Source organism: Eupeodes corollae, chromosome 3 (genome assembly GCF_945859685.1).
Source record: "Eupeodes corollae chromosome 3, idEupCoro1.1, whole genome shotgun sequence".
In the NCBI taxonomy this organism is placed as follows: domain Eukaryota; kingdom Metazoa; phylum Arthropoda; class Insecta; order Diptera; family Syrphidae; genus Eupeodes; species Eupeodes corollae.
Window position 1 is genome coordinate 110,464,124 of NC_079149.1, and position 24,635 is coordinate 110,488,758.

At 33.7% G+C, this 24,635-nt stretch overlaps 3 protein-coding genes, 1 long non-coding RNA gene and 2 other non-coding genes across 7 annotated transcripts; 2 read left to right on the forward strand and 4 right to left on the reverse strand.

Annotated features, from left to right (window-relative positions):
- Window positions 1-1,088: 1,088 nt before the first annotated feature.
- On the reverse strand, window positions 1,089-2,746 carry LOC129952580 (uncharacterized). Of its 2 annotated transcripts, XR_008782341.1 has the most exons (3): window positions 2,634-2,746; window positions 2,163-2,573; window positions 1,089-2,103 (listed from the first exon to the last, which is right to left on the reverse strand). It is a non-coding gene; the product is annotated as an uncharacterized LOC129952580 (long non-coding RNA). The 2 variants fall into 2 exon arrangements; XR_008782340.1 differs by having other exon boundaries at window positions 1,089-2,573.
- A 2,390-nt stretch (window positions 2,747-5,136) lies between these two features.
- Window positions 5,137-5,207, forward strand: Trnag-gcc (transfer RNA glycine (anticodon GCC)). Its single transcript has one exon. It is a non-coding gene; the product is annotated as a tRNA-Gly (tRNA).
- A 247-nt stretch (window positions 5,208-5,454) lies between these two features.
- On the reverse strand, window positions 5,455-5,525 carry Trnag-gcc (transfer RNA glycine (anticodon GCC)). The gene has a single exon. It is a non-coding gene; the product is annotated as a tRNA-Gly (tRNA).
- A 1,128-nt stretch (window positions 5,526-6,653) lies between these two features.
- LOC129950188 (uncharacterized) lies at window positions 6,654-7,792 on the reverse strand. Its single transcript, XM_056062036.1, has 3 exons — window positions 7,434-7,792; window positions 7,204-7,355; window positions 6,654-7,131 (listed from the first exon to the last, which is right to left on the reverse strand). Exons 1-3 carry the CDS (start codon window positions 7,617-7,619, stop codon window positions 6,861-6,863), a joined length of 609 nt encoding a protein of 202 aa, XP_055918011.1. The 5' UTR covers window positions 7,620-7,792; the 3' UTR covers window positions 6,654-6,860.
- A 434-nt stretch (window positions 7,793-8,226) lies between these two features.
- Window positions 8,227-9,583, reverse strand: LOC129949816 (U5 small nuclear ribonucleoprotein 40 kDa protein). Its single transcript, XM_056061475.1, has 4 exons — window positions 9,367-9,583; window positions 9,180-9,309; window positions 8,492-9,117; window positions 8,227-8,436 (listed from the first exon to the last, which is right to left on the reverse strand). Exons 1-4 carry the CDS (start codon window positions 9,472-9,474, stop codon window positions 8,257-8,259), a joined length of 1,044 nt encoding a protein of 347 aa, XP_055917450.1. The 5' UTR covers window positions 9,475-9,583; the 3' UTR covers window positions 8,227-8,256.
- A 7,826-nt stretch (window positions 9,584-17,409) lies between these two features.
- Window positions 17,410-19,173, forward strand: LOC129950740 (protein bicaudal C-like). The gene has a single exon (XM_056062661.1). The coding sequence runs from the start codon at window positions 17,410-17,412 to the stop codon at window positions 19,171-19,173; it is 1,764 nt and encodes a 587-aa protein (XP_055918636.1).
- The last annotated feature ends 5,462 nt before the right edge of the window (window positions 19,174-24,635 follow it).

A 24,635-nucleotide genomic window follows, 5' to 3' on the forward strand; every position in this document is an offset into this window, starting at 1 on the left:
AATTTTACTCTTTTTTTGTTTAATTATAACTTTTTTTTTATTTTCTGACACACAAATAATCACTTTGTACTGATAACAAAAAAAAAAAGAAAAATAATTGTTTTTCTCCAAATTTTTTTTCTCTTTCGTAAAATTCAAATAAAATAAAATTACACAAAATATAAATAACGACGAAAACAAAAAACACTAAGCAACTAAAAATGAAACACACAAAAATTAAACCATGTGTATACAGGCAACTTTTTCTTAAAAGCAAAAAGATTGAAAACAAAAAATTCAAAACATACTGCTAACTACATTTTATTATTAAAAACAAAACAAAACAAAAATAATACCATTTGAATAGTTAACTTAAATAAAAAACAAAAATAAATTAACACGACGAGAAACGAAGAAAAACATAGTATAAATGAAATTAAGAAGAAAAGATAATTTAAAGTAGAATTAGAAAAACACAAAGAAAATGTTATACCTATTATATATATATATATATAATATCTATATTATATATATACAATACAAATAATTTAATTAAAATAATAAAACAAACAAAAAGAAAAAAGTTCATAATAATAATATTGATTAAATTAAATTTAAATATTTAATTTAGCAATATACAAATTGGATATAAATAAATAAATCTATATACATATATATATAAAGTAAATATTGATTTAAGTAAAATAAAAATTATTATAAAATACAAAAAAAACAAAAACAAAAATAAAATATTTTAATGTTATGGAAAAAATAAATATATAATATATTATATAATATAATCTGTAAAAAATGAATTTAATTTGTAGGTATTGCATATAAATATAGAATATTATTATATTATTATTATTATTATATTATTATTATTACTGAAGAACTAAAAAGAAACAAAACAAAAAAGAAAGAATTATGGAAACTAATAACTACTGTATATAGTAATAAAAAGTCAATGGATTAAAAGAAATAAAATATGAGAAAAAATAATAAAATTAAAAAATATGTGGTATTTTATTTTGAAGGATTTCTTTCTATTTTTCAGTCTGCTGTTCTTTCTCTTGGAGGTTTTTGACATTACAAGCTCTCCTAACAACGTTTATGAAAACTTAATTAATTGCATAAACAAAATAAACTATCAAATTGAGCCACAAGACGAGTTACTAGTCTTAGGAGATTTCAATCTTCCAAACTTGATCTGGACTAAACAGACACATGAGAACTATCTATCTCCTATTAACATGTCCTCTACCAACGAATTCTTGACAATTGACGGTCTTTTCTCATGTGGACTAAGCCAATTTAATCGGCCCTCCTCTCTTCTCTCCGAATCGGAGACATTTTGCTTCAAGGTAGTTGTCCGATCAGCTGATCGGACATTCTCTCCGACAAAACTCAACGCATGCAATTTGCATGCCATGCTTTGCGATGAAGCACTTGTTTTGTTTTATTCTTGGCAGATACAAACATACAATTTTCCGAAGTCCTCCGACAAGTTCTTGTTGCGGAAAGTGTTTTCTTTTTTAAAACCAAAGACAAACACCATGAAGGCTTGTGATATTTTTGTTTTCAAATATATAAATTTATTTTTAATAAATGTTTATGCATCAAAGTTGAGTTGAACTATTTCATTTCGAATTGTAGCTGCTTGGCTTCGAAGCAAATTAGTCTGAATTTCATGAATTTCTTCTTCCGTATTGTTTAAATCTTCATGCTCGAAAATTTCATAACTTGAATCAAAGGTGCATAGTGTAACTGTCTTGCACCTAACAAGCAACGAAATCTGCTTTTCGATAATCCTATTGAACGTTCAACTATGTTACCAGCTCTTCTGTGACATATATTAAAACGGCTCTGCGGTTTAGGAGTCCTGAATGATGTCATAAGCCAGGGCTCCAATGGATATCCTGAATCACCTTCAAAAAGAAACAAATTCAGATGGTCGGTATTGTTGTCAAAAAAATGTTTATCTAGCAACCAGCTATTTCTTGTACTTAAATGATTTCTTTCGAAATACCGTCGTTCAGGACTCAAAGCCCAAACACGAGAGTCGTGGTTTGCTCCCTGGTAGTTAGCATTAACGACTCTTATTCTCATTTTGTAGTCGCAAATCTAAAATAAAAATAATTTTAAAGTAGTACTTTATAGGCAAAACTAACAAACTAACTAACTTGCGATTAAAACATAAATATTTGTTTTCTACTGGTGCAATGATTTGAACGTGAGTACCATCGACACAACCAATCACTCCAGGAAAACCAGTTTTTTTCGAAGAAATATGTTTTGGACAGTTGACATTCTTCATCAGACATCTGTAAAGATATCCAGTTGCTGCACAAGGTCTCTTCCATTATATCTAAAGTTTCCTTTAAAATACTGGAAAAAGTCGACTGGCCAACTGAACATCGAAAATCTTTTCCAACACCATGTTGGTAGTTTCCCTCGGCAAAAAATCTGAGGCAAGCTGCTAATTTATGTTCCGCAGTGACACAATCAGACCGATGACTTGTTTTGTATTTGTGTTGAATCTGCTCCAAAACAAAAGCAAACGCATTATTATTCAGGCGAAATTTGTCTTGAATCTGGAAGAGAATCTTAGAATTATTAGAAGACAAGAATTAGATAAGAAGAAGTTTACTTACGCCGCGTCAGATAGTTTATGTATATTGCTTTCATTTCGCAATGTTCTACTATTTTCTTTATTTTGCGCCCTAATCTCATTTGATTCAGCGTCCAAAAATAAACCAACACTATCTGTTTCTTATTATTATTGCTTGTATAAAGTTAAAGTCAAATAAATAAATAAAACTTATGTTGCAACAGTTTTTTTTTCAATTTATTCTTTTTCCTTGACACTTCAAATGGAAACAAAAACATATGTTTGAAATAGGGAGGGGACTTTATTCGATAGTTTTGATTTAAAAATCGTTGCATCTAATTAAATGACTTAAAAATTCCAGCGCATTATAATTGAAAAAATTACTTTTTATAACCAATATATTACATTCTGCCACCAATTTTGTATGGTTTAAAACGCTTATTGTCTTTATTTTATAACATATTATCGAGAATATATCGCATTTTCGATATATCGGTTAATTTGCACATCTCTGCCTGAAATGTATATCCATCGCATTGCGTCGTCCCATATCCGTAAAATTTCTTTCGATGACAGCTACCTCAAACCGGAATTCAATCTCCGAAAAGGGATGCGTTGCGGAAAAAGTTCCGACGGTTACCTCGATAGGGCCGATTGTCAGCCAAGGTATTTTGTTTCTTTTTTAATCATCATTCATTTGTAAATTTCAAGCTTTTTTTTTAAATTCATTTTTATTAATTCATTCTTAAACCTATCTTAAAGCTAGACAAAAATTCATAAAACTATCCTAATTATCCATAACTTACAACTAACTTAATGGTCCCATACGGACACTCTAAGTTAAACTATAACACTTACTACTAATGCCTTTCGGCCCTAAGATCTATTTTAACTTCAATTCAATTTTATTTATTTTTGTATTAATTAGAAAATTAAAAAAAAAAAACTAATATCAATATCCTTTTTATTTTTGCTTAAAAACTACTTAAATAAGGTCCCTAATATAAAACTTAAAACTAACTTAAACTACCTATTCTACCTATAAACTACTTAAAACTAGAACAACCACAGCAGCAAATCTAACTTTTTTTGTTTTTATATTTTACTGTCTTTTTTGTGTATGTTTTTTTTTTAATTTTGTTTGTTTTTTAAATTCCATGTTTTTTTTTGTTTTGTTTTTTTTTTTAATTTTTTTTTTGTTTTTTTTTTTATTTTTTTTGATTTTTTTTTTGTATTTTTTTTTGTGCCACCATGCCTATTCTACTTAAAACTAAACCCTAAAACTATAAAACAAGTATGTAAGCCGGCCAAGGCTTAAACCCCATCCCGACTACCCACTATCAAGTGCCGATTGAAGCCACCAAAACTGGTTCTCCTGCTTCACCCTATCAGTTCGGTCCCGTTCGGACACGGCCCTACTGAACCGAAGGAGCTCCGCTCCACCTTGTGCCATGACGTCCCGATTGTATGGGAGTCGCCTATCCACGGTTCTTCGTCTGACGTGGTAGATTAACGGGACTGCCAATCTATCCTGTATCAGACCGCATTTGTCTAAAAAGAGGAATGCCTCTGGTGGAATGAACCCGCTCAAGCGTGCACTTTCAAAATACTCGTCGTTCGGATAGAACGCCCCGAAAATTAAATTGTTGGTCGAAGACATAGCTCTTGCAATGTGACCTCGAACGAGTTTTATCACGAAATTGTCAATTCTGTTGATTCGAGCCCCGTTGTATAGGACCTCGTTGGAATAGTAATGCACATAAGAAGATTCGGCTGTTCGATATAAGCCGGTACAGCGTCGTAAACACTGCCGCTCGAACACCCGGAACTTCTTCATCTGGGAAGGGGCAACGTTGAACCACACAGGACAACCATACACGATCATTGGCCGTATGAGGGCCATGTAGCAAATTACCTTCACTCTGGGGTCAAGCCGACTGCTAAAAAACAGCCGTTTCGTCAGAGCGAAGGCTCCTCTGGCCCTGGTCAGAGCAGCATTTATATGTCTGTCGAAATATAAATACTGATCTAACCAGATACCGAGGTACTTCACTACACTTTTGCTCGCCAATGGCTGCCCGTGAAGATCAACGATGACCATCTTGCGCCAATTCTTACACGTATCCCTCGTGGCCCTAGCCAACGGAGTCCGGAACAGAATTGTCTCTGACTTCTGGACATTTATTTTCAGTTTCCAGTCGTCGCAATATCGCTGAATCTTGTCGAAATCAGAAGATCAACGATGACCATCTTGCGCCAATTCTTACACGTATCCCTCGTGGCCCTAGCCAACGGAGTCCGGAACAGAATTGTCTCTGACTTCTGGACATTTATTTTCAGTTTCCAGTCGTCGCAATATCGCTGAATCTTGTCGAAATCACGCTGCAAGAGAATTCTAATAACCTCAACCTTTCGGGCCGTTCTGTACGCAATTAGATCGTCGGCGTACGCAATTGCCTTTGTAAGACTACCTATCAGATCGCTGGTGTAAATGCTGAAGAGAATCGGCTAACAAATTTGTTGAAGGCCAAAATATGTACCGTTAAGCATCGGTGGTTCAGTGGTAGAATGCTCGCCTGCCACGCGGGCGGCCCGGGTTCGATTCCCGGCCGATGCAATTTACTATTTTATAGACTTGATCCCTAAATATTATACTTCACCATGCATTAACTATTTGTATGTATATAAATCTATGGAAACACCTTTCCCGAGTTAAGATAACTAATTAAAATAGCCGTTTTAATGTACAAATAAAAAAGAACAAACAAAACAATTCGAATTTATTTTCTTCACTAAACGTTATCAAAATCCAATTAGTTTTTGAAGTCATTTATGTATTCCCAAATTATTGCAAAAGGATAAATTGCATCGGCCGGGAATCGAACCCGGGCCGCCCGCGTGGCAGGCGAGCATTCTACCACTGAACCACCGATGCTAGTCGAGATATCAATTGCTCAAAATTTGCTACGTCTTGCAATTCGAATTGATTTTCCTAAAGCAACTATAGTCTAGATAAAACTTAATATATAAAGAAATAAGAATGTTTACTCTAAAAGTAACCTTTACATATTGTTCTAATGTTCCTATTAAAACCCTTCTCGTTAGGCATACGACTTCACGTCCACCTTGGCTGAATAACAACACTTCTGCTCTAATGCCACCTACAGTCAATGGAGACTTTGCAAACTGGACCACTTCTACAAATTGTTTTGCAGACTGCGTAATCAAGTTGTCGTAATGGTCAGAACGGCAAAAAGACTTTATTTTGAAAATAAACTGGGTTCTTTAACCTCTGGCAAATAATTATGGAAAAACCTGAGTGAAATAAGAATGTGATCATGTTTCATTGCTAACACTATTAGATTAGTCAAAGGCTTTTGATACTGTTAACTACTTAATTCTTTGTAGAAAGCTGCGAATTTACTTTGGGGGTTCTTTAAGCTTGTTCTTTCGTATCTCAGCACAAGGCAACAATGCGTTGTGGGCAATGGATACTCGTCCACATTTCTCAATGTTTTGAGTGGAGTGCCACAGGGATATATCCTTGGACCAATCCTCCTCTCACTTTACATAAATGCGATACCACGAGTTGCTAAACCTTGTTTAAATTATCTTTATGCTGATGATGTGCAGCTCCTGATAATTCGACCTTTTGGGGTTAAAATGATCTGCTCCGCATTTCACAGTGGTCAAAAAAAGAGCGATCTCCACCTTAACCCTGTCAAATTAACATCCCTCCCCATCGCAAAAAATGTGAACTATCGACTTTAAACCCGTTGAAACTTGACGACGAAACCATTGAATATGTGAGAACTGCTAGAAATCTAGGAGTAGTTTTTAATCGCACTTTTAGTTGGGATGACCACCTTAATACTGCCATTGGTAAAGTCTATGGAAGTCTCCGTCTATACAGCTTAATACGTTTTCGTTCTCTGAGTTACCTGCATGAAATCATCCAAACTCAACAACCTGGTTATCTATCCGGTAAGCTGAATTTACTTCATTCTTTGAATTAATATTACTTTCCAACTTAAAGCCTTTAATAACACACAACACTAAATAATACTGTGCTTTCGGTTGTATTTCGTAATTATTATATACAAAAAAATATATCACATAAACTTATAATTAGATCATTTAAAACTACCTTCAAATACCATCTATCTTGTGGTAATTTGTGTTATATTCAGCAATTTATTAATGATTGCTTTTCTTCATATTTATTTAACTCCCCCATCATCGATCGGGTCGGTTTCAAGAGTTACTATGTCTAGACCGGCAGTGTATTGGTAACTTTACTTTTGAACAATTGTCCAAAGAAACGAACTCCTGTTGCACCACCAGGAACCGTTCCGAGGACCATAAAAAGCAAGGCAATTATTTGTGCCACAGCAAATAGCACAGTGAGTGCAGTACTTTGAGCAAACAAAGACCAATAAAGTGTCGCAATGAGGCAAAACGTATACGAAGCTGATACGAGAAGTCGTGGCTTGGAGAACATTTGCTTGAAAAACGCTGTGAACCCGGATAGAAAGCAAAAACTATAAATAGAAAAGTAGACATTTTTCTTATCAGTTTTCTTTTATGTTGTCTTCAATTGTCTTGTAATTTACCTTAAAATAAAGAAAACACTTCCAAGTGTGTAGAGCAGTGCAAATTTCCTGGCTTTAAACATAAGGACAGGAATATAGAATGTAGATATCGTCAAACAAAGAGCTCCCATCCCCAAACATGCAACAAATCCTACGATTCTCTGTAGCCGGGACTTTACAAAGAAAAAGAATAAGAAAATATAAAAAGTTTTTCATTGGTTTCTTTTTAAACAAAAGATTGAAAAACTTACTAATTTCGGGCAACAAGAATCTTGAGTCTCTTTAAGCCAACTATTCGCTTCGGGAGCAGTTTCGTTGCGTGAAAATAGCTTCCCAAATTCAGGAACTTTTATATCGGGTATTTTTATACCAAAATTCTTCTTTTGGTCACTTTGCAGAAGCAAATATTCGTCGAGGTCTTGCTTCAAGTTAGCCATGTTTTTCGTTTGTCCTCTGATTGAGATTATAAACAATTGAAATTATGTATGTTGTTTTGTTTGATAATAATTAGGCACATAAATAGATTAAAAACTATGATAAATAAGAAATAAAATTGTATTTAATGCCACGAATGTTTATTTTTTGGAATTGGGAAAAAGTCTAGCTGTCAAAAGTGACAGATATGTTTGAAGGAAAAATAATCTAATACTTTTTTGAAAGTAGCAGAGCCAAGGAAGATAATCGAAGTTTTTTGTTATTAGTGTACTAGACTTGTTTCAGTTGCATACCTTGGGGCGGATTTTATATTTGGTGGTTGTCTTTGTTATGTATAAAAGCAACAAATGTTTCTAACTCTGAAATATAGATGGCAGTGTTATATGTGGTAATGGAATCGTTTTGCAGTAAAAAATTCAATTTCCTTTCAAATTCTTCAGCGCCAAAGAATGAAAAGAAGAATGGAATTATCTTTCCAATAAACACATAAGTACCACAAACCTTCTCTTAAGGACTTCGTTTTAAAAAATTAGGCTTGCGACAAGGATTTCGCTCCTCTATATTGATACAATTGAATTCATTTATAACCCTAGTATTGATAACAACAAATTTTGTTTCAAAAAAAATATTTATATTTATTTAATCTTCTATTTCACCCAAAAACATATTTTTATCACTCGATGCGGACAGGATGATGGGTTCTTTGGGATGGAAATCTACGTCATTCACACTGCCATTATGACCCGGCAACTTGTACAAAATTCGACGACTTGTTGTATCCCAAATGTACACATGACGATCAGAAGAACCAGCCGATATCTGCAAGAGATTTCAGTTAAAAAAAGAACTAGATCCCATACAAAATTGAACTTACCTTGCTGCCATCTGCTGACCATGCACATCTCAGTAGATTCTTCTCAAAATTATGTTGATTTCCGTTGAAGATTTTGACACATCTCTCACCCGAAACATACGGACGAATATCCCAAATCCGCAAAGTGTTGTCCATTGAATTCGATAAAAGATATGAACCATCAGGAGACAAGGATATTCCAGTAACTGTATCCATGTGACCTCTCAACTTATAGACGATATCATTTCGTCGAATGTCCCAGATTTTTATTTCATTGTCAATTCCTCCTGAGATAACTTGTTCACCAGTGTCATTGAAACAAGTTGCAGTAACTTGATAGTTGCTTTCGAAAGTTTGTGCCGGAAACTTTTTACGAGCATCCCAGATTCTCACAGTACGATCATCTGAACCGGAGCATAACATTTGGACACCCCTCCGTGTACCATGCACCGAATTTACAAAAGTAGTGTGACCCTTCAGACGGCGTATTCTCGTCCCAGTTACAATATCCCAGATGGCAAGAGTCTTGTCCGTAGAGCAGGTGTAGATGTTTGAACCGTCTGTGGAGAAATGAGCTTCCATCACAGCTCCAGTATGGCCAGACATGGCCATTATGTTCTCACATTCACCATAGACTCCCCATATATCTAAATTATCGATTAAAATATAAAACATCGAAGTATGTCTCACTTAAATGGAATAAACTTACATATTTGTCTATCATATCCGGACGACATAAGGAGTTCTCCATCTGGATGGAATTCACAGGTATATATTTCACCTTGATGGCCTTCGAGCAGCATAATCGATGCAGATAAGTTGGAAGTTCTTTGTACTCCCTGTAATAAAATAAAACCTTAGTTTCTGGACATTTGGTATACCAACAAAGATGCTACCGTTTCTAGCAAAGCCTTGTCCCGGTTTGTGTACACAGCAATATCATGTTTTGAGCGCTTGTTGTCCTGAGCTAATACCATACTATTTGATACACGTTTGGTCCCCATTTTAGAGTGTTTATTGTTTTTAAAATCGTCAAATTAATTAAAAAATATTGCAATTAAATAAATTCGGGACAAATTTAGAGTAGAAAACGCTTGCAAACGACAAATCAGAATGGATGTCAATTTTGACAGATGACATTTCGATTTTAGAACAAATTAGCACATATAAAAAAGATAAAGTAATAGATTTGTGGGAATTAATAGTAACGTTTGCTTAGGCTTTAATTACACCTTATCTTTTCTTTTATGTTATTTTTTCATTTTCAGATCAATTCATCAAAGTCGCTTAGTTTCAAGATATGTCAATTAAAATGTCTTTTTAACTCTTTCAAAAAGTAACTACAAGCTCCTCCTCACAAATATTAAGGTTTTGAATACTCTGCCAAATGTCAAACGTTAACTCGTAATGCAAAGCAACAAGACACACTTCAAAAACCAGTAAATACAAAATCTTACCTTTACGGCGGATTAACATATGCAAAATGCCGAAAACTAAAGAGAAGCAGATATATATGTCCTCTTTTGACTTCCTATAAAATGCTATAACTTTTCGACGGTACAATGTTAAAACAAGCCTTAACGAAAGTGTAAAAAAATAATAACAAAAAAAAACTAACAAAAGCTAAAACATTTAAGAAAATTAAAAAATACTTTCCGACAACGAAAAAAACATGCTTTAAAAGAAAAAAGGTGCCTTTAATTAGGTACACAGTGTTTTTACATAGTCTTAAAGTTTAAAAAAAGGATAAAAAACGTGGAAAAAGTAACATACTAACAGCAACATTGTGGCAAAATTGATGCAGATTTAAAGAAAGATGCAAATATTTAAACTGATAAAGATTTTAACAAAGAGTTCGTCATCACTATAATTTTCATCCGATTTTCTATAATCTGCATTTTTTAAGACGTCGTCGGCATTATATATCTTCTCTCTCTATCCAACCAATGTAATTCCAGTATTTGTCTACAGACTTCGAACTTCATATAAACTTTAATCCCCGTAATGTAAATACTCGTGATATCAAATTACTGAATTTTCAGATGCATGCATTTTTAGAATTTTAGATTGATCAGCTATCATACAAGGTTTATTGGCATTTAGTTACGTTTCACCCTGAATTCTCGTTTTAAAATGTAGAAAAAACTTATGGAACCTTTTACCAGATCTCGTAAGACAAGATTCGTGACGTGACAATTTGATGATATTAAGATTCAAAGTTTGCTTGTTTCGCAATCAATGTCTTTATTTACAGGTAAGATATTATCCTTATCGTATCCGAAGTAAAATATAGACAAGGTAACGAAAATAATATTTTTTTAAAAGTACATAATTCTACCTGTGAGATATAATAAAATATTTTATTATCTTTGGGGTCTTACTAGTTATTAATTGTAATTACTTTTTACTAAAAATGTCTAATTAAGAATATGTTTTACCTGTATGCTTTTAAGCAGGTACATATAAGACGATTATTATATTATAGGAGGCAGTAGTTATTCAACTTTCGACTGCACTTTAAGAGCAGATTTGTATTAGTCAGAGTCGAACCAAAAAGATAAAAAATAACAGTATAAATATGAGCCAACAAATTGAAAATGTGTCATGCAAAAATTTAAAAGCTTGTGCAATAAAAATGAAGGAACTTTGGGGAACTGATCTTGATTATTCTGACAATGAAACCGAAAACACTGAAGAACTTTCCATTTCCAGTTCCAAGCATTTTTACGAGGAGCGTTTTCAAGTTGGCAGAACTAAGCTTCGAAAAATGATTCAAACTTCAATTAATGTCCATTGGAAAAACGAAGCTGATCTTTATTTCGATAAGATTATGAAATCAACTGAGACTAACATCGAATGGCCGCGTTCGTATAAAATTGACACCAAATGTAAACAACATCCATTTGTTCGGATCACTGGAAGTCGATTGGAAGATGTCACTTGGGCCAAAGGACTAGTTTTGGCAAGTCTTGACGTTAATAATTCATTTCTGCGTCTTAAGATGGCAATTTCAACTACCGATCACCTTTTCATACTGGGAAGAAGTAATAACAATGTCAATCGTATTATGGACGCAACTGAAACGCATATTCAATTTCCTGATTCAAACCAGATAAAAAAAGAAAACCAAGTTTTAGTATACGGGACACTTGATGGCTTGGACAGTGCAAGAGTTCTACTGCGTTCATCGTCACCTCTGGTGATGTCGTTCGAGCTGCCAATGAATCAAACGATACCACTTGTGGACAAGATCGGAGCGTACTTCAAAGTTCAGGTGTTGTTTTCGGTGAATTCTAAGCCAAAAACCTCGTTAGTTCTTATACGAGGATCGGTGAGAAGAGCTGAAAAAATAAAAGAAGCAACCCGTTCACTTCTCAAGTCTGCTTTCGGTAATAAATTAGCGAAAAGCACTACAGTGAGCGCTCAGTTAGAGATTCCAATCCAATATCAAGAATCGGTGAAAGGAGAGAATTGCATCAACATTAAAGCAATAATGGAAGAAACGAATACGAAAATATTCTTCCCAGAGTTTCCCTTAAGAGGCCATCGTAAATCCCAAGTGACAATAAAAGGAACTATGGACGAAGTATGTGTGGCTAGAGAGAAGCTTGTCGCGAGTTTGCCGATTGAATTGACTTTTGAAATTCCCGATGAGAGTAGAAGTGCCACTGAAATAATGAATCTTGGGAAGAAAGCTGGACTTAACATTACAATTTCTCAAAAGGAACGAGATTGTAAAATGTCTGTTACCATAAAAGGTGCAGAGGCATTAATTGATACAATTTATGAAATTCATCGTTGCGTTCTTAAACTTAAAAATCCAAAGCCACTGGGGCACTTTCACCAAGCAGAAGCAGATTTTGTTTCAATGGAATATGGTTCTAATGAAACATGGCTGCCCAATGAGCAGTTCACAACGGTCAGTTCTCCCGATTCTGGTCATGCAAGTATTGTATCATTTCAAGATGGATCACAGCAAAGCCAATGGAGTGTTGTTGAGAACCAAGGTCCTTATAATTTAACCGCTCAACCAGATGTCCTTAGAACTTCTCAAGGGCAATGCATTCCAAGTTATAATGATTATAATCCGATTTTAAATGAAAGACAACATTTAGATATACTGAACTTTAACCAAGAAAAACCTGAACACTCAAATGAACAGAGTTATGGAAACAATGATTGGATCATACAATACAACGATATTCTGCAAATACAAAAAACGAACGAGAAACAATTTCATTTGACAGTTCCATGTGAAACATCACCAGCTGAATCTGAAGTTTCGTTGTCATTCTTGTCAATGAATTCACCACTAATTGTTGGATCAGAACAATCTGTTGCGGAAAGATTAATTTGCACTGGATGGGGAAATTTTTTTTAACTAATTAATTTATTATTTAATATATAACTATTGTAAAATATGTTAACCTAAACTTTTGTATGCCCTTTTGATAATAAAACCAATAATTCATTTTATGTTATAGAAATTATTTGTTTTTAAATTATTAGAGGTGCAGATGAGTGGAGTTCGTGAAAAGTTTATCAGAAATGGGAACTGACTCGAATTCTTGTTGCCATTAGATTTTCCGAACTGTCAAGATAATGTTGGTCTTCTATAATGATGTTGGCCTTCTGGAAAAAAGTTGATTGTTATTGGGCATATTCAGACAACACAAAGAACTTGAAGGTAAAGCCAATGTCAAGTATCTAGTATGATTGACAAGTTTCCAAAAAATTGCCTTCCAATTAATGCAACTTTATTCGAAAGTTGACTGGAAAGTTGGTCAAAAAAAATCTACCTGGTTATACAATCAAGTCCACATTATGCTAAAATGACAGCTTCTCGTCTTTTTTCATTTGACTGAAAGCTGAGCTTTATTGGTTTGTAATTTATTTATTTTCTGCACAGTTCGATTTAATGTTTTTTGTGATTGGATTCCCTGTCAAATTTTAGAAGGATTAAGGAACCTACCCAATAGTCTAATGAATATACATTTTGTAGATCAATTGATTTTGACAAATTGCTGGAATTTTGTTTAATCAATGAGGATTGACAATTGTTAGAAATTTTGTATCTGTCAATCTACTTACATTATGTACATATATCAAAACTGAAAAAAAGATATTTTCATACCTTTAAATTAAAATGAAATAAATAATAACACATTTCCTGAAACAAATGTTTAATTTTTTTTTACAAAAATATGAAAGACAAAGAGTGGAATCAACGAAAACATCGTTTATTATAAAATGAAAATTAGTGGTTTTATTTATTGGCTTTTCAATTGATTGTGTGTAAACAATACTTTCACTTTGATAGTTCAACATTTTCAATTCAGCTCTAAAGCTGACCTCTCACAACAATCGATTGTGATAAAAACCAAAAAATGACACTTCAATAATCACCAGACCCCTCTTTACCACTGGGCCCAGGCCCAGGGCACCGCAATCACCAGGGGCCCCCAAAGTGCTGAAATATCATTTAACCTCTATTGGTCTATTTTCAAGAAAAAAAATATTTCGATACAATTTTAGATGCATAAAGAATAATCAGAATTCGTACTTTCCTTGCTGAACAATTTAAATCACATTCCCTGCGAAATTATATTCAAATTAAAACACATCAATCAAATAATTATTTCACATGAAAGCAGTTCTGCTCATAGGCAATCTATGATGACCTAGGTAGAGTAGATACTGAATTAATATCACAACATCAAAATAAAGTAAGTTACTGGAGAAATGTGTTGAAGCGGATTGTAGCTGTTTTAAACATTTTTAGCTTCGAGAGGGCTTCCAATTCGTGGTGACAATGAGATCCTCGGATCTTCGGATTTATTTGGGATGCATTGAGTTGCTCAGCGAGTTTGACCCGTTTCTCGCAGATCATTTAAGCGAATTTGGAAATCCATGAGTCATGGTCATAAGTGTTATCATTCAGCAAATATCTGTAATGAATTTATTCATGTCATGGGAAGACATGTTTTGAAAACTATTGTAAAAAAAGTCAAAATGGCAAAATGTTTATCAATTACCGTTGATAGTACAACCAAACTGTCTTATGTTGATCAACTAACATTTATTATTCGTTACGTAGAAGATAACAAGCCTGTTGAAAGGTTTTCGGACTTTTTTCCAATAACGAACACAGAACTGATTATTTAGCGGAAACAATACTGAAGTTTTTTGAGGATCTTGACTTTTCGATAAAAGCTACGACAACGTGGCAAATATGTCAGGTTTTCTGGTCTGCAGGCAAGCATAAAAGAAAAATGTAAATTTGTCACTTTTATATCATGTGCAGGGCACTCATTAAATTTCGCAGGAGTGCATGACGCTGAGGGCATCTTAGAAGCAACCAAATTCTTTGACATTATTCAAAAATTGTATAACTTTTTTTCGGTATCTTCTCATTGATTGAGTGTGTTGACTGCTCATTTAGGTCAAAACAAAAAGTTTCAAACAAGATGATCGGCGCGAGCTGATGCTTTAAGCGCCTTATGTGCATAAAGGTCATCAAGAAATTGAAGAAGCTTTGATGTCTATCGCGAACGATTTAGGACAGACATGAGAGGAGGCATTTAGTCTTTGCAAACAAATTTCAAAAACAAAATATTACCCTGGATGTTGCAATAAATTTGCTGAGTGCAATAGATGCATTTATAATTGGACTCAGGGACAATTTTGATAACTTAAAAAAAACCGGATTCCGAATATAAGGACCTTTCTGAAATGATGAGGCTTAGAGGCTCACTCTAGACTTTTTTTGACGGCTCTGGAATCTCAGCAATTCTGACTGGGAAAAAAAGATTCAAAATTGAAACCCTTCTTCCCATTGTTGACACACTTAGCGTTCATTTGAAACAGCGACTAAGTTCGTATACTAAGATTGACCAACGTTTTGACTCGATTAAAGAATCTGAATTCAGAACAGAAGATTTAAAAGTGAAGACTTTTATACCGCAGATTTGAAAGGAGATGAACTACATGCTGAAAGCTTGAATTTAAAAGACTACTTGAAATTTATCGACACGAAAATAAATCAAAAACGAACTCAGAACTGCATTGATTGAAGAAAGATTGGCATGTTTGGCGCCGAAATCAATCGAAAGCGACATCCTCTGATGCATCGATTTTGAAGATGTGATCGATGATTTTGCTAATCTCAAATCAAGAAAAAGACCCCTTCAATAAATATTCCTTTCTTTTACCTGAAAAAATATAGTCTGTGTCATAGTTTGTGTATTTTGTTTAGTAAAAATATGGTGAATTATTGAAATTATTATCCATTAAAATATTGTTTTCCAATAATCTTTGACTTCGAAATACAAATGTTCGTTGCTTTTTGTGAACAGCTGAAAGTTGTGTTTTTTTCTTACTATCTCAATCTAGACATCAACCACGTTCAATTAGTTATCTATAAAATACACTTATTAACGACAGCCTATCCAACTCGAGATTTAAATCAACCAATAGGAAACAATAAATTTTATAGTTTTTTTTTTATAGTTTGACAATTTTTTAAAAATCAATCGAGTGACTGTATTAAAAAACATTGTCAAGACTTTTGAAAAATTTAAATTTTAATTCTGATGTTTTAAAAGCACATACTATTTCGACATTTACAAATATTTGAAGAGTTTATATTTGTAAAATTGTAACATTGACAGAACAATAAACTAAAATATAAACAAAATTCATTTTTCATTCTGTCCTGTCGAATATATTTTATATTTCTAATTGTTTTGCTTACATAAATGAAAAGAAATATTTAAGTGTGATGGGAGCTCGAAAATAAAATTACTTTTAATAAAGTATTAAAGCTGATATTAGCTTTCTTGCTATAGATGAATGTTCTAAATTTGAATCAACTTTGATGGTTTCATTATATATGTAGGTACGAGTAACAAAAGATTTTTCATTTTACGAATTCGAATTTAAATTACAGTTAACAAAAACTAAACTTAATGGCACTAGCCATTGTAATTATTCAATGGCACTAGGCTTAAAAAGTTAGTTTCATTATATTTAAATATCTAAATCCAAAAATCAATTTTGACATTTTCAACATATTGTAAATGTCATAAACTCACAACACATCCATTTGCAGCTTCGTAGGACTATGCAATCGGCATGAATATTAAACTTGTACCTCTCAAAATTTGTAAACGTCAAAAATAGGTTCGTTTAAGAACCATATTTCAGAGCATTCAGTTTGAAATTAATATATAAAAATATACAAGTTAAAAATACAAATCAAAATGAATTGTTTATTTTTAAATTAGCTTATAATTTATTAAAACTATCTTTTTTTAAACTGCGCCATGGAAAATAAATATTTATTTTGTTGTACATACTTAAACGTAACCTACCTTTCTTCAATTACAAAGAAAAAATGTTAAAATTCACACTTGGTAATTAAGAAACTACTTATGTTCAAAACAAAATGTGACCTAATATAGTACATATATTTTTATTATGATTAGGGATGCTGATCCTTGTATTCAACTTAAGCACCCTCGTACCCTTATCAGCGGAAGATACTACATAAATCCATTGTTAGGTAAATTGAGCCAATATTACAACAATAAATTACCTGGAAAAAAGTAATTAGGATAAATGAACAAAACAAGTTTTGAAACGCCTCACTGATCAAATTCAACGCCTTTTCACGCAGGTATATTTTCGATTTGATACTATTTAAATCTAACTTGAATTTATTTTCATTCAGTTGCATTCAAAACATTAAACTATTCATTTAAAAGCTAAAAATACAAAAAAGCTAAAATTGACAAACAAGTCGATATTTATTTAAACCGTTCAATAATTCAAATATAATCGTTTATTAAATATTTTTGCTACAAAGTGCTTGGAATAAAGTAATTTCCCAAAGAACAATATCCTTTAATTAAAAAAGGTAGCGTTTTTAAATTCACAAAATGTTCGAATTAGATTTGTCAAACGAAAAACCATTATACTCTCATGTAGTGTCCATTCCGAGATTTGCTCTAATGCAGAACCAATCGCAGCTATCGACTTCGTCCACTGAAACTACAGATAGTGACAATGACCACTCCAACAATGACCCGGAGAGTCCCAGCCATAGTCACTTGGGAAAAGAGACATTCCAAATTGACCGCCGAAAACTTGAAAGAATGATTCAAGCTTCAAGCAGCATCGAAGAGGGATTAAATGCCGCCGAACACTTTTTCAACAATATTATGAAAACCACTGATACCTTGATTACGTGGCCTAAAAACTTAAGAATTGGTGCAAGGACAAGGAAGGATCCGTTTGTTAATATTATAGGCAGACCAAACGACATTACCTGGGCAAAGGGCCTTATTCTAGCTAGTTTGGGCACAAGAGGTCCCCTATTGAAATTGAAGATGTTCATTGCTGAAAACGATCATCCTCATGTTATTGGTCGTTCTGGGAGCAATGTCAAGAGCATTATGGAGCAAACGGACACTCATATTCATTTTCCCGACTCAAACCGTCGAACTTTGACAGAGAAGAACAATCAAGTGTTAATTTACGGGACGGTTGAGAGTCTTGAACGAGCCAGAGCTTCCCTCCGTTCATCAACTCCATTGGTGATGTCCTTTGAGTTGCCATTTGGTATTCCATTGCCCAGGCACGACGTTCCGGACGTCAATCAACTAGAAACAGATTTCGGGGTTAACGTGATTTTCATGGCAACACCAAATAGAAGTTCCTATTTTGTCGTTGTCAAAGGTACACAAGAAATCGCTAATAAGCTAAAGGTAGCTGTAAAGATTTTGGTCAGAGCAACTTGTGGCACTGGAGCACCATATACATTGTCGAACATAAAATTGGAAATTCCGAAACAGATTTTCGATTTAGCGAATATGGAGAACAGAATCAACCTTTTAGACCTGCAAGAAAAAACACAAACGACAATTTCAGTTCCAGAATCCAGTGAAAGTGGGCAGAACATCAGTGTAATTGGTTCCGTCGATATGATCTATGAAGTTCAAAAGGAAATAATGTCACATCTGCCAGTAGAGTTGACGTTTGATATTCCTGAAAATCCCTACCACACATCTGACATTATGAGTCTTGGCTTGAAATATGGAATATCGTTGAGCATGCGACACAAAGAAAAGTCAAACAGTATTGTCGTTACAATGGGAGCAGCTGAGGGAATAATATCTCACATCTACGAAGCTCATCAAGAAGTTGCTGGAATGCAAAATACTTCTCGAGATGAAACTGAATTCCCAAAAGCTTATTTCCTAGTCGAACCAGCTTATCGAAGGGCGTTGGAAAACAACAACATGAACAATGGAAGTCATTACGAGGAAATAACAAGGAAAATTTGGGCTCCCAAAGAACCGAACACCGAGAGTAATTTCTTATATGTTGAACCGTCTGGAGGAGATCACGAAGGACAGGCATTATTTTGTAACTTTGAGGAGAGTGCTGAGGAACCAAGCCAACATGAAGCTCAGCCATTAGCTTTACTCTCGCCAGGCACAACATGCAGTAATGATGATTGTTCTCAAGGCAGAAGAAGTTCTGGAGATTGGTCGGTAATGAGACCAATAGTTCATAACGATAATCAACATTTTGAGTGTGATTTTGATTCGGAAGATATGGAAGTTGCTTTCATTTTCATGTCATCGACTAAAAATCTTAACCCAGTCTTCCCCAATGCACCAGGGGCTGAAAGACTTTGAGGAACAAAAACAAAATAATATGTGAGACTTTAAAATACACGATAGAGAAGTGATAAAACACAAAGGACATTTACGTCTGGATTTGACATATTTAGGTTACAATATAAAAATAAACTCAATTAATGTGACTAAAATTTTAATTTGTATTGTGTTGTTTATAAATAAAATAAGCTTACAGAACATACTTTATACCAACATTTTTATTTTTAAATTTCGAAGATCCAATTTGTCTTAGTGGACTGTTAATAAAGGAGATTTTATTGGTAATTTCCATAAGTACAATAAATCAACTTATTTTTGATTTGATGCTGGGGTGCCAGCACGTAACTTTATACAATCGAGGATTGTCGATCGTCGATCAACTCGAAACAAATTATTTTTGACAGCACGTAATTTGAGACGGGTTCCATTGTGACTTTTACTTAAAAAAAAGTCATTGTGAACATTAAAATGAAATGTCAAATGAGTTTACTTTGAAATTATTTAATTCTTCTTTCAATTTTAAGTCTTTTCCGAAATGTTTTTTTTTGATTCGGAGAGTGAAAGTGAAGAAGTGTCCTGTGTTAAAATCAAAAGAAAATATCTGAGAAATAATAGCAACCCATTCGAATTAAGCAAAAATGAGTAATTATTCAAAAAGAAAAGATAGATCATGTATAACATTTGTAAAACCATTTTTTTTAACTTTGTGCAGCAATTTATACTTGGCTCGTTAGATCTTCAAGAAGACAGAAAAAGAACATCAGTTCCACCAGTTCTACAGGTTTGTGTTGCTATATAATGTTCTTGCTAAGTATGGCACAGACAATAGTTTCCAAGTTCTTTCGCCTAACTTTGAGTCTCCTGGAAAATAAGTATTGTCCGTAATGGATTAAATTTGATAGCTCTAAATTTGGAGACAAGGAGTATTATTATATTATAGAAAATTTAAACTACCGGGAATACTGGGCTGCATTGATGGTACTCATATTTTTCCTCCTTTGGGTAGTTTTTTAGAATTCCACACGCTAAATCGACGTGAGAACTCATAAAATTGGTCAAAATCTCAGTGTGTTTTTTATTTATCGACATATTATTTTTTTTTCCATTTTTCTAACACAAAAATCACTCCCGACGATAACTAATTTCTGTCGAATGAAAACTTGTTTCAAACGTTAATTTGAAGTCTGTGTGCTGCCAAATCTGGCGAAACAATCGAGGACACTCGATTGCTCGATTGTATCGATTAAACTCGGTTGTATCAAGTTACGTGCTGGCACCCCTGTTTATGACATTTTAAAAAATAAGCAAGTGTAGTAATTGATCGATTTTGATTTTAAAAAAGAAAGAATGTTAATTAGAAATTTGTTTTTGTGAGTTATCTGCTAAATGGGTTTTTTCCATTATTCTTAATACAATAAGTTTTTGCACATACAACAACTGAACTGAACAGTTCTAATGTTTCTATGTTACCTTTCATAAATATGTCATTTTTAGCACCGTGTCAAAATTTTTTCGCATTCATGCAAAGTTTTCCCAAATAGTACTTGACATGTTCACCATGAACGCTCGTTGGCTGCGTTCAATCTCAGATAGATAGGGTATCCGGATACCTTTTTGTTAGTGTTTTACGTGTAAGATAACAGCTGAACAAAAACTGTTCAGATGTCAAAAAAGGAATGCAAGGGTATCCAAGAATTTATATGGTATGTTGTATGTAGGTATCTGACAGAACATCTTATTCAACACATAGTTGAATTTCAAGAAAATTGAAAATTGATTTCAGCTTTTTGTATTTGTTGGTAAACAAAAAGATACAAAATGTTAGTTGAAGTTGTATTTGAGAATGTTCTGTACATAATAGACGATGAAGAACCTATTTGCCTTCGAATTTTAGAAGGCAATTATGATCTATTTTTTTAAGCTTCAAAATTGACTTTTTTTGTTTTCGTTTGTTAGATTACCAATTTGCTAGGTCCGAAAATCAATTGAATTGTCCATTAAACGTTTTAGTTTATATGTTTCACTGCTTTTTGTGAACAGCTGAAAGTTGTTTTTATTTTTTGACAGCTGTCTCAATACAGCTATCCAACTCGTTCAACAAGGTATCTAAAAATCCACTAATCCAAGGTACCCTATCCAACACTTGATTGAACGCAGCCATTGAAAACAAAGATAAAACAATAAATAATCATTGGAACTAATGGTTGGGATTTTTTGACAAGTTGGTTATTGCTTTTATTGGAAATTTATGTCAGTGGAAACAATTTTCTAATCGGAATCAAGCATAGAAATCATAGAGAAAAATAAATGCTCAATTACACTTTTTTTCTCAATAAAATTCTTGGTGTGATTTCCGATCGGACCGATCAGTAAAAATACTTAGGTCCAATTTAGCTTGCACGAAAATATGTGGGTACAATATAGCAAAACAACAACTTTTCAATTGTAGATAATTTTTGCATTTTAACGTATTTTGTGTTTAAAAAAATTCGATTAAGAATAAAAAAAGATATCCCAGCTTTTCACAAAATGAAAGAACGCTTTTTTTACATTGTGCATAAAACGAAAAAGACGTTGTAGAAAATATAAAACAGATGGAGCTACTTGAAAAGAAAAGGAAAACGCTCCCTTCGCTCAAACCTTCCACCCATAATATTTTGAGCTTACATTAACAATTAGGAACCAACAAACTATCTATGGGTTGGATAATCAATTTAAAAGGTAAATTACATGTAGATCACATGTTTTTTTTAGTACATAAAATGAAAAAATTTATTTTTTTTTTAATTCATTTTTATTAATTCAATCTTAAACCTTTCTTAAATTTATAAAACTAGCCCAATTAACCATAACTTACTGGTCCCATACGGACACTCTAAGTTAAACTATAACACTTAATACTAATGCCTTTCGGCCCTATAATATCTATTTTACTTCAATTTAAATTTTATTTATTTTTGTATTTATTAGAAAATTTGAAAAAAAAACTAATATCAAGATCCTTTTTAATTTATACTGTACTACTTATACTATACTACTTATACTTATACTACTTAAAATAAGGTCCTTAATATAAAACTTAAAGCTAACTAAACTACCTATTCTACCTATAAACTACTTAAAACTAGAACAACCACAGTAGCAAACCTGACATTTTTGTTTTTCATATTTTGTTATCTTTTTTTTTGGTTTTTTATTATTATTTTTTTTATTCCATGTTTTTTCTTAATTTTGTTTTATTTTTTTGTTTTGTATTTCTTTTTGTACCACAATGCCTTTTCTACTTAAAACTAAACCCTAAAACTATACGACAAGTGTGTAAGCCGGCCAAGACTTAAAACCCCACCCCGACTACCCACTATCAAGTGCCGATTGAAGCCACCAAAACTGGTTCTGCTACTTCACCCTATCAGTTCGGTCCCGTTCGGCCACAGCCCTACTGAACCGAAGGAGCTCTGCTCCGCCTTATGCCATGACATCCCGATTGTACAGGAGTCGCCTATCCACGGTTCGTCGTCTGACGTGGTATAGATTAGCGGAACTGCCAATCTATCCTGTATCAGACCGCATCTATCTAAACAGAGGAATGCCTCTGGTGAAATGAAGCCGGTCAAGCGTGCACTCTCTAAATACTCATACTTCGGATAGAACGCTCCGAAATTTAAATTATTGGTCGAAGACATAGCTCTTGCAATGTGACCTCGAACGAGTTTTATCACGAAATTGTCAATTCTGTTGATTCGAGCCCCGTTTTTAAGGACCTCGTTGGAATAGTAATGCACATAAGACAATTCGGCTGTTCGATTTAAGCCGGTACAGCGTCGTAAACACTGCCGCTCGAACACCCGAAACTTCTCCATCTGGGAAGGGGCAACGTTGAACCACACAGGACAACCATAAACGATCATCGGCCGTATGAGGGCAATGCAGCAAATTACCTTCACTCTGGGGTCAAGCCGACTGCTAAAAAACAGCCGTTTTGTCAAAACGAAGGCTCCTCTGGCCCTGGCCCATGGCAGACATATAAAATCAAAATACTGATCTAACTAGATACCGAGGTGCTTCACTACACTTTTGCTCGCTAATGGCTGCCAGTGAAGATCAACGATGACCATCTTGCTCCAATTCTTGCACGTATCCCTCGTGGCCCTAGCCAACGGAGTCCGGAACAGATTTTTCTCCGACTTCTGGACATTTATTTTCAGTTTCCAGTCGAATGAAAAATTGTATACATATGTATATGCACATACATACATGGGCCATCCACAAAACCAAATTTGAATGAGACCCAAAAGTTCGGTGTTTGCATTTTCTATGTCTTCAAAGTATTTTGTATCCTACAATTATTGAAAATTGTGAATTGATCCTAGCCATCATAGGTTGCATATTTCTTATATGTACATTTATTGATAAATAAGTTTTTCTTTTTCGAAAACCGTCTGCATCACCACAACACAAGAAAAACATGCCATTAGACATATGCTTGAGGACTAAATTTTGATGTATGTAAGTGCCTTCAATGTCTCCAATAACGTTTGGAAATGATGCTATTTCAAAAAAATCTCATTTTGTTTCAGGAAACTTTATGTAAGCTTTTGCAAGTCTAGCAATTGCTTTTGACACTTTCAAAACTCTTTTGGAAACTGTCGAGACATGTATTTCAGCAAAATAGGCTAAGGTTAGTAGATGGTTTCCCTTTCCAAATAAATGCAAACCAATTATTCATAGAAAGTTAATAAGATTTAATTAAATTGTATGTTGTATAGAAGTTCGTAGAGGATACCGTACTTATTGGAAGGGCATTCCGAAAAGCTGTATATTTTCTGAAAAACGTTAAACTCGAAACCAGTTTAAAACTGATTTTTAGGAAAGTCAATATCGTCCAGTAACTATACACACTGTCAGACAAAATAAAGTGCAAAAGCGGTTCATTTGGTTTTACAGTGCTGCAATTTAAGAGCAAAGAGAGTTATCCATGACACCAAGGACTGTTCAAAGGCGACTGAATGAAAGTGGCTTAAGAAACTTTTTTGCGAAGAAAAAATCCTTACCAATAAAAGGCAATTAATATAAAAAACGGCTACCTTTTGCAAGAAAGTTTCTATCAAAGCCACAATCCTATTGGGAGCACGTAATTTGGTCCGATAAGTCCAAACTTGAATTAAAAAATGTAAAAGCCAGAAAACGAGTTTGGTGTAAACCACCGGAAAGACTGAGCCAAAGGTGCATTCAAAAAACCGTCAAACATGGACGAGGGTCACTTTTGGTCTGGGGATGTTTTCCTTTAGTGGGGTTGGAAATATTATTAAAATTGACACTTAAATGACGGGTTCTAGTAACGTCAATATTGTCAGAGAAAATCAGCTTCTTCTGCTTCAAAAAAGTCTTTGGGAAATTATATTTTTCAACAAGATAATGACCCAAAGCATACAAACAGAATATTGACTTTCTAGAATGGCCACCTCAATCCCCAGACCTTA

Bases quoted from the DNA above. Each gene is read 5' to 3' on its own strand.
- LOC129949816 (XM_056061475.1), bottom strand. From the start codon at position 9,474: ATGGGGACCAAACGTGTATCAAATAGTATGGTATTAGCTCAGGACAAC. The intron at 9,310-9,366 runs GTAGCATCTTTG...ATTTTATTACAG, and splicing joins ACAAGGCTTTGCTAGAAACG to GGAGTACAAAGAACTTCCAA. The intron at 9,118-9,179 runs GTAAGTTTATTC...TCGATAATTTAG, and splicing joins CGGATATGATAGACAAATAT to ATATATGGGGAGTCTATGGT.
- LOC129950188 (XM_056062036.1), bottom strand. From the start codon at position 7,619: ATGGCTAACTTGAAGCAAGACCTCGACGAATATTTGCTTCTGCAAAGT. The intron at 7,356-7,433 runs GTAAGTTTTTCA...TTCTTTGTAAAG, and splicing joins ATTCTTGTTGCCCGAAATTA to TCCCGGCTACAGAGAATCGT. The intron at 7,132-7,203 runs GTAAATTACAAG...TTCTATTTATAG, and splicing joins AGTGTTTTCTTTATTTTAAG to TTTTTGCTTTCTATCCGGGT.
- LOC129950740 (XM_056062661.1), top strand. From the start codon at position 17,410: ATGTTCGAATTAGATTTGTCAAACGAAAAACCATTATACTCTCATGTA.